The sequence below is a fragment of the Typopeltis vanoorti genome, chromosome 4, assembly GCF_054136105.1.
Source record: "Typopeltis vanoorti isolate ZY-2024b chromosome 4, IOZ_Tvanoo_1.0, whole genome shotgun sequence".
Taxonomy (NCBI): domain Eukaryota; kingdom Metazoa; phylum Arthropoda; class Arachnida; order Uropygi; family Thelyphonidae; genus Typopeltis; species Typopeltis vanoorti.
In genome coordinates this window covers 93,259,130-93,271,893 of record NC_143552.1, presented here as the reverse complement: position 1 = coordinate 93,271,893, position 12,764 = coordinate 93,259,130, and the positions used below count along the sequence as shown (strand labels likewise).

General features: G+C 34.8%; 1 protein-coding gene across 1 annotated transcript in view; it reads left to right on the top strand.

Annotated features, from left to right (window-relative positions):
- Positions 1 to 12,764, top strand: part of Rok (Rho associated coiled-coil containing protein kinase) — a 484,157-nt gene that overhangs the window by 278,341 nt on the left and 193,052 nt on the right. The window contains exon 18 of the mRNA XM_090392113.1: positions 12,238 to 12,403. Coding sequence (XP_090248239.1) covers positions 12,238 to 12,403 — 166 coding nt within the window. The remainder of the gene's footprint in view (positions 1 to 12,237; positions 12,404 to 12,764) is intronic.

The window sequence follows — 12,764 nt, the reverse complement described above, 5'->3', positions numbered from 1 at the left end:
GTACTGAAAGGTACACAGAACTACTTGAATTTTTTATAGTTACAAGTTTCTGGTCTTTATGCTGGAAATCATCTGATATGTATCTTAATCATAGAAGCCTTAGAGATGCATTATAAAATATTGCTTCCTATGGTTTTCAATGAATAATGTAATTAATAGACATGATGAACTTAATGTATATGTAACAAATAAATTAAATATATAAAACAACATATAAAAACACTTATGTTGTAATGAGTATCATCACTTCTGGTATGAATCCTTAGTGATTGATTATCACTCATGTTGATGTTTAGTCATATGAATACACATCTACAGAATAAGAAATGACAACTGCATTTGTTTAGTTCATAAATTATCATGCCACTATTTCACCTAGGTCACCAAAATATTTTGGTCTTCAATTCTAACAATCCTGCCGTAAATCAAAAAAAGATGATAAGTTGGAAATCACTATATACCGTATGTTAATGCAGCTTACAACCTTCTGTCTACTTTGCTAAAATCTGTATATGTTGGAATTCATTTCCTAAAACAACCCAATTGCCTGATTAACAGAAACAAATGCTTGCTGATGTTTTCACTGTAACTTTTTTTTTTTTTTTTTTTTTTTTGGTGGGGGTGCTTGGCTTCTTTTTATTGTTCTTGTATTTTATTTTTCTCTCTTTCATTTTCTGCACCTTTCTGTGCTTCTAGCTCTGTAAGGTCTTCATTTGAGAACTCTTCTTTCACAACTTCCACCAAATGCTCTACATCTTTATTATTGACTTACAACCTTCCAACTCTTTGGCTGGCAGTGCTGTCTGGTCACAATCTCTTGTAAGGATTTGTAAATCCTGTGAGCATATGAACATATATTTTTAGTAGTTTCTTCCAAATGCATTTATATACTTCTGTCCCCTCACTCCATGCTGCACCTGCATTCTTTCTGCAAATGCAATATGTTATATTCCTTCCAAAAGGCTATGACGGTTTTCTCAACCTCAGCAGCAGCCTGAGGATGAGAAATAGCCCGAGCAAAAATATTTCTTAAATAATGTGCCTTGAAGGCAGCAATAAACCCCAGTTCATGGATTGTAGAAGTGAGGTGGTATTCAGGTGTTAACATAATGGTTATCGTAAGTATAAGTCATCATAAGTGAGTAAATAGCATACGTCATAGTAAGTATAAGTCATTGTATGTCATATATGTCATAGTAAGTATAAATCATTGTAAGTTAGTCGCATATAAGTTGAGGACTAATTGTATTGCCATAATAAATTATTATGCCAATATTTTTCCTATTCAATTGAATTTTGTCAAATTTGGCTGCATCACTTTCCCTAAAATCTGGGAGACCATCATCTTGAGATTTCTGCTAGTTTTTATCATTTCACCTGTAGAGGGTACCAAGACTGTAGGATACTGCCATTCACACTCAAACTGTGTTTGCTTTCTTATCATTTCTTTTCATACTGCATCCACATGCTCCGTGTTTGTGCCCATAAAGATGCATAAGTGACCTAGGTGAAATATTGGCATAATAATTAACTAAAATAAATGTTAGGATTTATTATCTGTAGATTTGTTCATTCCACTAAATATCAACAATAGTGTATCATCACATGATTTGAGTTAATGCACAAAAATAAGGACTGCTACATGAAGCAAGAATGGAATGAAAACAAACATTGTAAAGTGCACTTTTTTTCTGCTATCCTCCAGCCAGTAATATAATAATGTGAGGGACACATGGAACAAAATATAAACACAATCAGTTGGCAATGGAACATAAAGGCTTGTAATTTAAATGTATGTTTAAAAAAAAGTGTGTAGGGTAATATATATATATATATATATATATATATATATATATATATACCGTATTTGCCGGCTTATAAGACGCACCCCCTTTTTTGTACACATTTTTTAGGAAAAAATTTATCACTGAATATTGTAATGAATTTACAGTATTTCAAATATAAAGTAATAAGTAGGTCTACTTTACATCATAGGAACACAGCTGTGATCGTCGATGATAGCTCATGTGCATCCACTGAACTCTACGTAACTGGAATGCTCTCACACACCGCAAGGAAGCAAGAAAGAAATCGCGTAACTTAACTCAGAACAGAGAAAATTTCCAGAAACGAAAGTAAAAGTAATAAAAAACTGAGTATCGGCGTATAAGATGCACCCTGTTTTTCAGGCCTATTTTCAAAGAAAAAAGTGCATCTTATAAGCTGGCAAATACGGTATATATATATATCAGTGGCATCATGTGCCCATTTTGGTTGCTTATTCTGTCTGTGCTACAAAATTCATGTGAATTTGGCCATATGAATAGCACATCAGCATTCATCTTAATTGGTCCAATGCACTTAATTGTTGGATAACTTTGAATACTTTAATTTATCAATTAACGTAACCAAATCTGCATAGAGTGGGGGACAATGTGTTGGTTTTAAGATATATTAGAAAACAATAATGAAGGGGAATGCTATACTTGGTTGGTAGATTTGAATTACTCAAAGGTGCAAATATAACAGTAAATTTGGAAGAGAGGATGAGGCTTACCTTCTTCGACTACAATCATACAATCCACAGAAATTCTGGCAGAAAACTGGACGTTCAGTAAATCACCAACACAGTTTTCTATAGAAAATATGGGCAAAAAAAATGTATAAATAAATTTATAGAAAATTATATATTAAAGACTTGTCTATATTGATATCCTAAACACATCAGTTCACACTTCACACATGCAAAACAGATGAAACTCAGAAAGCAAAAACAACTCATGACAAATGACAACTTTCAATTGGATTGGATTGGTTGACACAATAACCAATCATAGCTACTGATTTGTTGGTGCTATTCTCTCAGTGTGCATCCTGCCTTGCCTTCTGGGTGGTTTACACAGTTTACAACTACTGGAATGGTAATAATTTGACCTGCTGTACCATCTGTACGTCTGTTCAAAGAGCCCAAAGGGCTCTGTATTTGTGGCCGCACACCCAGGCTATTAATGCAAATACAATGAAATGTTTACACATTGAAAAGTGTCCTCTTTATGAAGCATTAGTATATTATGTTTAATTTTAGGAATCACACGAAGTCAGGAAACAATTAGGGGAGGGAATCTTCAACAGGAATAAATGCAAAAATATAATATCGGTGATATTGCTATTCCGTGGGTGTGCACTTCACATGATATAATATATATTAAAATTATTCATTAGTGACAGTTCATGGTCGCTATTTGCCAACATTTTTAAATCATCGCTTAAATTTGTGATTCAAATTAGGTTGAATGAAAAGCTTCATAGCATTCTTTGAAGAGTCAGGGCAGTTTGAAGGAAGGCTCATAGATGACCCTTCCCTCGTAGAAGGTGCAAGCCACTGCAACCTTCATACAACAGAAGATGTATGAGTATACAAACAGTTAAAGGGGAAAACTCTTGCTGATTGTAGGTGGCTTGCATCAAGAACTCCAGCTTCATACTCAGCCTATGCTGAAGCATGCAATAAATGTAAAACAACTATGAGCAAATCCAACTTCATAAAGACCAATAACAGAAACTCGCCTCTTGCCTTTTATGGTCCCTTACAAAAGTCATTGGATGCAACTTCTGCTCCTATCCATTCACCTCTCTCTCTCATCTAAATGGCACCACTATTACAGCACCCAAAGATAAAGCTGACCTTCTGGCATCATTCTTTCCCTCTTACTCCTGCATAGATGACAAAGGCAAATCACCTTCTTTCCTGCCAGCAGTTGAGCACCGCTGTGGTCTTTCAGCAAAAAGAATAAGAAGAATACTAAATTCTGCACCTGGATGGCATCTCAGCTGGCTATCCAACTGCCAGCCAGTATCCATCACCTCAATCCTCTCCAAAATAAGGGCAAAAGTTATCAATAGTCAATTTCTTCACCGCCAAGAAGATCACCATTTAATCTATGACTACAAGTATGGATTCCAGCAGTCCAGATCCATGGCTGATCTCTCTTAACCTATATCACTCACCACTGGGCACATGTCATGGAAAGGTTCAGAGAAATGTGCGCTGTAACCCGTGACATTTCAAGGGCTTTCAGTCATGTTTGGCTTTGAGTGCTGCTTTGTTCTGCCTGCCACCCTCTGTAACTACCAGAATGACCAGAGAGAAAGCTAGTTTTCTCTCTGGTTGTTCACTCCATGTTGTGGTGAATGGCATCCTCTCTTTGAGCGTTTGCCACCAATGCAGGATTGTGCTCCAGGGTTCCATTCTATCATATACTCTCTTTCTCTTATACACAAATGATTTACTCTTAATTGCCACCAATCCTATCCACAGCTTTGCCCATCAGTGATAGCACACTCCATCCTATTCCTTCAGCAATCCATGTAGTTCTCAGACATCTCAAGCTTCAAGATCATTTGCAATCAGTGCATTAAATGTTGATCTCCATATCATCCTTCAGTGGGACAAGGATAAACTGGTCATCTTCAATGCCACCATAAAGCAGTTCTGCCTTTTCTCTTGCAAAAAAGATATCAGCTCACCTCCTCTTATCCCAAGATCATCAGGATCAGATGTTTCTGGACTGACATTTACCTCCAGCCTCTCTTGGCACAAACACATCACATCAGTACCTTCCTCAGCTTCTAAAAAAACTAGGCATTCTTTTCTGCTCAATAAGCTATGCTATTTTGTATCCGCCAACTACTAATCTATATAAATCCCAAATCCACCCCCTTAGTATACTGTTCACACATTTGGGATAGTACACCTAAAACTTCCCAAAAAAATTCTTGATACTGTCCAGAGGAGAGCAATTCAGTTCATAGATGACCTTTCCCTCACAGGCTCATTTTAACATCTGTCTCACAGATGCACTGTTTCAGCCCTGTATGTCTTCTATAGGTATTTCTATGGTCATTACTTCAGTGAATTTGCAAACTTCATTCCTCCACTCTCTGTTGGGCTGGTCAAATCAGCTTCTTCTCTTCCTCAATTACCTGCACCTTACACATGACGTTGATATAGTATAGGTTCTTCTCTTGTGTGTGGGATTTAAAAAAAAAATCCACTGAAGAATAAACTTTCTCTCTTAATTTTTACTTGGAGTTTATAGATTCCTTGTTCCTTGTCAGACAAGTCATGATAGACATCAGCGATCAGAACCCATGGATTAAATCCTTTTTTTTTTTCTAAAACAAGAAGTCTGATCTTTTAGAACATAGTTTTTACTAGCCACAGGATCCTCCAGAGCAACATAAAAATTCTTCATGCAAGGCCTTTCAAAATTCAGACATTTCAAAGAATGCTGTATCGCTCTTTGCAACCAACTTGATTTTAAATGAGTAATGGTTTAAAAATATTGAGAAAAGGTTTACCTTGAACTATCATTAATAATCTGATGTATAATTTTCTTCTAATGTCTAATGCAAATATTATCTCTTTTTTTTTTTAAAAAGTATTTTCACATTTTTTAACATACACTTATATAACAAGTCTTTCTGCACATTCTCTGTTGTCTTTGTTTATATATTGTTTCATGTGTTCCTAATAGTATCATATTTATTGGCTAGAGAGAGAAGAAAGAATGTACCTTTTTAATGTTTGTTTTCATTTTGATTCTTGCTTTGTGTAATGGTCCATTTTTTGTGTGTTCACTGTGAAATGATGAGATACTCGTCATGAAATACGTTTTCATATTAAAACCTTTTTTCCTATTAGTACATAATTTGTATATACTAAGTTATATAAAATAATTGCAGATTTTTTTATATTGAATTTTATATTGATCAACTTATAATACATTAGTACTGTGTATTGATAGAGTTGGGAAAGGAGAAACAGCTTGTTTACAATTGGTTTGAAGTCCTGTATATTGTATTCCTTGGGAAACATGAGGGAGAGACTGTTGCACAATTCAGGAAGCCTTTACAACAGGCTTTGATAGTAATGGAGGAGAAACTTGTTCTTTCAGTTTGGAATTGAACTGTGAAAGGATTTTGGGTGCCAGCTGCACTTTTCAGATGCCGGCTCATATGAACATCCACCATGGAATTTCTACAAGATACATATTACAGAAACCAAATGGATGTGTGAAAGTGGGTGGCATGAGTCGATAAGAGATGGATCATTAATCAATCTGATTGCCTTTTTCTGTATCGAGTCATATTTTAAGGAAGCACTCAGGGGCACCATTTTTGACATAATAGGGGTGACTGAAACAAAAAAGACAAAAACTGGTGAGATATTTCTGAGCAATAAATACAAAATGTTATACTCAGGCAATGACAATCAAGAAAAAGGAGTAGCCGTAGTATTCAACACAAAATACGAGGCTTATCTTCTTGAAAGGCAGTCAGTCTCAAGTAGAGTAATGTGGTCAAATATGAGAATGGGGAACTGGACAATGAGACTTATTTGTGCCTATGGTCCCACAGAAGGTTCTACTAAGGTAGAAGTGGAGGAATTTTTTGAGGCTTTAGAAAAAGCAACTGACACAATGAAAAAGGAAAAGTTGGTCCTTGTTGGGATATCTAAATAGCAGAGTAGGAAATGATTATGAGACATACAAAAATGTTTTGGGAAAATTTGGAGAAAAGAGCAAAGCTAATAATTATGGCAAATACCTGTTGGACTTCTGCTCAGGACATGGACTGGTTATTACTAACACCATTTTCCAACATAAAAATGTACACAAATTCACATGGAGAGAAGAGGCAAGGAATAAGAAAAGTCTCATTGACTATGTTATTGTTGATAGTGATGTTTTCTCCCTGGTGCAGGACACCAGAGTGTACAGAGGATTTGAAATTGGAAGTGATCACTATTTAGTCTTGAGCAGGATAAAATCGAATTTCATATTGAAAAGAATGACATGTAAGAAAGTTTTAAAGTAAATAAAAGTTGAGCAGCTCTCAGATGTGAACTGTAGACTAAAATACACAAAGATTATTGAAGGAAAAATGAATGAGTTTGAGAACAGGAATCAACCTTGGAGATTCAGTGGCAAGCCTTGAAGAAAGCCCTGATTGATTCAGCTAGAGAGGCATGTGGTGAAGTTGTCTGCAAGGATAGAAAAATTAGAACTCCATGGCGGATACAGGAAGTTAAAGAGGCAGTGAAGAAAAAGAAGTAAGCATATCAAAAGTTCCTGGCAAATAAGTCAGCTTGTGCTCTTAGGGAATACAGAGACAAATGTAAGAAAGCTAAACAGTGTGTAAAACTAGCTAAACAAAAGTCATGGGAGGACTTTGACAAGAACATAGAAAATAAATATCAAGAAGGTGGTAAAATATTCTGGAGGTTGTTGAAGAAGCTTAGGAATGGAGGAAAGAGTGCTGTAAAAGGAGTTAGAAATGATAAAGGTGACATGAAAACGGAAGAAAAAGATATCCTTGAAGTATGGAATAATTACTTTGAAAAACTGCTAAATGAAACAAGCAGTGATGACAGCACAGTAATAAAAAACACTGACCAGGCATGCAGTCAGGAATACATATCCATACTTGAAGAAGAAAAAGCCATCAAAGGCTTAAAATGTGGAAAGGCAGCAGGAGTAGATGATATTCTACCAGAAATGCTGAAGTATGGTGGTATAAAAGTCATACAGTGGCTGCACTGTGTAGTTCAGAAAGCCTGGACAGAGGGACGAATTCCCGATGATTGGAGTAGAGCTCTCATAGTACCCATATATAAAAAGGGAAATAAAACTGAATGTGAGAATTTCAGAGGTATTTCCCTACTGAGTGTTCCTGGCAAGATCAATGCAAGTATACTTGAGAAACGATTGAGAAGAATTGTGGAAGTAAAGCTGGGTGAAGAACAAGCTGGATTCAGACAAAATGGATGCTGTCAGGATCAGATCTTCACTTTAAGACAAATAGTTGAGAAAGCATGGGAATATAACAAAGATCTGTATTTAAGTTTTGTCAATTTGGAAAAGGTATATGACAAGGTGCCAAGAGAGAAGCTATTTGATACGCTACAGTTATATGGTGTCAATGGGACATTATATCAAGCAATACTTTGTCTTTATTTGAGTTGTAAGTCAGCAGTTAGAATTGAAGGAAGTACAGGAAGATGGTTTAATGTTAAATCTAGTGTCAGACAAGGATGTACATTATCCCCTCTGTTATTCATTATCTATATGGATCACATTATGAAGGAAAGTGGTATTAAACATGATATCAGAATTGGACATGTTAATGTCAGCTCTTTGCTTTATGCGGATGATGTTACACTTCTAAATAAATCCGCTACAAGTCTACAAGATTCTATGACTAAATTGAATAACTGTTGTAATAGATATGGTATGAAGGTCAGCATTAAAAAGACAAAGACAATGAAAATAGGCAGAATCATTGAAAATGATTTTTAGTGAAGATGGTAAATTAAATATAGAAGTAGACAACAGAATCAGCAAAGCTGGTATGGTGGGAAGTCAATTCAATAAATTCATTTGGAATAAGAGAGAAATTAGTCAGAACACTAAATTAGCTATACAAGACAGAGTTCAAACCAATTTTAACTTATGGGTCTGAGAGTTGGGTCAGAAGTAAAACACTTGACCAAAGACTAGAGACCGCAGATATGAGAGTCCTGAGAAAGATTATAGGAATGAACAGATGGCATCAATGGTAATATCATGTTAAAAATGAGAATATTAGGAAAGAACTTAACATTGTCAGCATCCAGGAATGCGTTAGCAGAGCTAATCTCATTTGGTATGGTCACTTAAATAGAATGGGTGAAGAAAGATTAGCAAAACAAGCATTCTCTGCCAAATTGGCAGCAAAACGACCCAGAGGAAGACCAATATATAGGTGGATTGATACGGTGCAATGTGCCTTAGATGATAGAAATATAAGATCTGATAATGTTGGAGTCTTGACAAGTAACAGACTGATTTGGAGGAAAATTATAGATAGGAAGTTAGTAATGATGTAATTTTTTTCATGTAGTACTATCACATCCTGTACACCCCTTGAGGGTACATGGTAGGCATTTGATGATGATGATGACTCAGGGGCACCATCCCAAATGTTGAAAGCAATATACGATAGTTGGGCAGATTTACAATTTGTTAAGGGGGGGGGGGGACGTTTTTTTCTTAACAAATTGTAAAAAAAAAAACGTTTTTATTTTAATTATTTTATTTTTTATTATTATTTTTTTTTTTTAAGTAAGACAGAACTGTGTTTTGCTAGCATTGAAATTGACAAGGTGTTATCTGAACCTATTGAAGTATGAAAATCAGAGCGAGAAGTGGAGGTTGATGCTCTGTAATTTGTGGTGATTTGTATAGTGCAAGGTTCATCAAATGAAAGAGAAGTATGCAATATGCTGTCATCAGCGAAACTGTGTATTTGGTTGGCAGTCAAGTGGAATGCTGTAGCAAGTAATTCATATACATAAAGAAAATGATTGGTGAGAGAACAGAACCTTGTGGAACCCTGGAATTAGTTGTTTAGTGAGAGGAAAAGAAACAATCATCTACAATCAAATGTAATGTGCATATCCAATCTTTAAGCTTACAACTGTGTAGAAGTCATAGACCAGGTGATGAGAGTTGCCTTAATTGACCTTTGTACCAGACCATTCAAAAGCTTTTGAGATATTTTGTGCAGCCATTCAGATTTACCAAACTTTCTGTGGTATTTTTCTAGAGATGGGTTACACGTAAGCAGATCTCCTGTCAATCAGCAATTTCAGAATAGCACGGAAGTTGAGTATTGAAGGTTCTATCCATTACTACAGAGTGGATTAAGGAGAGAGAGAGAGAGAGAGAGAGAGTGGTAGTCTGATAGTAGTGAGATCTGTCACCCTTCTTAGGAATGGGTTGAACATAGGTCAGCTTCCAGACTGAGGGATATATGCCTGTGGAGTAAGAGAGCATAAATAGGTGACTTAGGATGTGAGTCAGTTCTAGCATATGCACTTTCAGGACAATTGGAGAAATGCCATCAGGAGACTTCTTGGTGTCTGATTTGGGCAATATTCTTCTGTTGTCATCGAGTAGTGGGCATTTGGAATGTTTATGGGGCATTTACCGGGATCAGTTATGCATACCTTGGAGGAAAAGTATGATGCCACAAGATTAGCTTTTTCTGTGGGTGATCAGAAATAAAGCCATCTGAATGCATCAGAGCAGGAGAATTACTGGGAAATTATGACCAATTGCTTTGATAACAGACCAAAATGTTTGGCTGCCATTTGGCCAAGATGCAAGTTTACTTTTTGCTCTTACAAAGTCTGTTTTAGAAACATTGATAATGGAAGCATGCTATTCTATTATAGTAATATTTTGAAGTACATTATGAACTCATTAAAAGTATATCCTAATTGCTACAGAGGTTGGAATTGGTCTTTGAGATTACTAGGACAGGAAAATGTATAATGTATTAATAATCATGAGATTATTAATGCATAATAATCATACTATGATTAAGTAGTCATTATAGAAGAGAGAGAGAGAACAGTGATAAATATTATTGATGCTGAATAGTAAGAAAAGCATTGCTTTGGTTATGTGCATTTCTTGTAAAGAAACAATTCCATTTTACAACTGAAGCAAGTTAGTGTATTAATTTCATTGAAAAGTAGTAATGTCAGTATAAATACCAATCATATTATAATTTGTAAGGGATCATTGACATGTGAATGCTTCAAAATGTGCTATCAGTTGATATCTATCATTGTTTCAAATCATTGTGGTCATCTAATACAAAGTTATATTTATGCATTCTTAAAATATTAAAGCATTATTGTATGTTGGCCAAATATATTGAGTAATTACTTAAAAATCTCTGTCTTTCAATTGCTATGGAAGAACGAAAACTCTTATTTTAATGATTGTTGCTTTATCAAAAAGAGCATTTCTAAATGTATATGCTTACCCCTTTTCACTAGTCCACTTTAGCAGGAATACATACCTTTTTATTACCTGAAGAATATCAGGATGGTATTCTAGTTCTTTACCAGATTCAGTTGAATATGCTTACATTAGCAGTTATAATGTGACATCAAATATCTCTCTGCATGTTTTGGCACTGTGTTTGCTTTCTGGTGTAGTATATGGTGTCTTTGACCCAGCCCTGCAAGAAGTCTGTTTATGTCAGGAAATAAATGAAAATATCAGATTAGATTTTCCACACTCAGCAGTCTGGAAATATTACTTCTGGGTAACTTATGCCTCTTCCTCCAGGCTCAAGGGCACCATTTTGCTGGATAGATTATTCGTGGCTTTAGGTCAGCCATCTAAGAGGTAATCGATTCTACTATATCTGTAGGTAATGTGCTTGTTGATGATTAGTGTATTAAACTGACTAACCAAAATAGTTGGGCGATATGTTCTTTCTATGATAACACAAGTATTGACATAGTATTATAAAATTAGAAAGTGCTATATGAATGAAGTCTGTTAGATGTTGACTTCATTCAAATGCATTGTCTGCTAGAGATGCAGACAGTGAAATCATTTTCTGCATTTAGTCTTTATCCTGTTCATAGTAAATATGCAGCATCACAGATGTTCAGTGGTTTCAAGAGTATGCAGGTTAAATGCTGAGTTTAAATATAATTTGCAGCCTCAAGTATTTGTTTAGACATTGTTGCCTCAGATTTGCACAAAACAGTGCTGCATCAGTTCAAATTCCAATGATTCATATACAAACAGTATTGCTGCTTTCATCTAAATCCTAATTGCTGTAAGACATTACTACCCTCCATGAACATCTTATGCCAGTAATTTATCAGTGGTCAGTTATTTTAGGGTTTCATTCAAAAACTGTTGTACTTGAATATCTATTTCAGTCAACTGCTGAAATACTTGTTTTGTTTTTCTTGTGTTTTTGCCATTGTTAATTAAAAAACATCATTTAACAGTATATAGAATGCTACTTAGTTAGGTTGTCCCCTGCTTATTATTTCCAAAAGCAATTTGCATTTGAAAATTGATATAAGCAAAAGAATAAGTACAAATATATGTTAAAAGAATTTGAGGATTAAATTTTTCCACATGCCTATGTACATTTGAAACATGATTGTGGAAATGTGTGTACATTTAAAGCACACACACAAATGAGATAGTGATATGCTGCTACTGAGATACTGTTTTTACATTAAAAGTAATTGGTAACAGTACTAGTTATTTCAGAATGAGTTAGCATGAAGCTTAAAATGGTTTTATTTAAATTTTTATGCTTGTGTTATGAAAATACATATTTTATTATTATTACTTTGTTTTTTTGCATCAGGCAAATGCTACAAAAGAACAAACAATACAAGATTTAAATGAGAAACTTACTTCCTTTCAAAGTATTGCTTCTTCGCATGAAAGAGACATTATTAACTTGCAAACACAGTTGGAGCAAGAACGCAGCTCATGGTCTCAAGCATCTGATAGATCTCAAGAATTGGAAAGTATGGCAGTTGTCTGTTTGTTATTAATAGTATATTTGTAATGAATTGTTTTGAAATTGCAAGTATGTCAGGATAGTTTCAAGCATTTATGACCGCGTATCATGAAATTTAAGCAAAATTTTTAGCACGAAAGTTAAAAATACAATAACGTAATAAATTAATATTTTGATGTGAATATTTTATTTTGCTGTTAAAATAACAATATTTTATCATCATTTTCTGATCTGATTTTCTCAAGAGATGGACAGAATACTGTGATAGTACTTATGTAATTAAGTTGTATTCTTACAATTGCTGTTAAGTTTTCTTTCAAATTATTCTGTTATTTGTCAGATCTCACATATCAGTCTTTTAATGCACT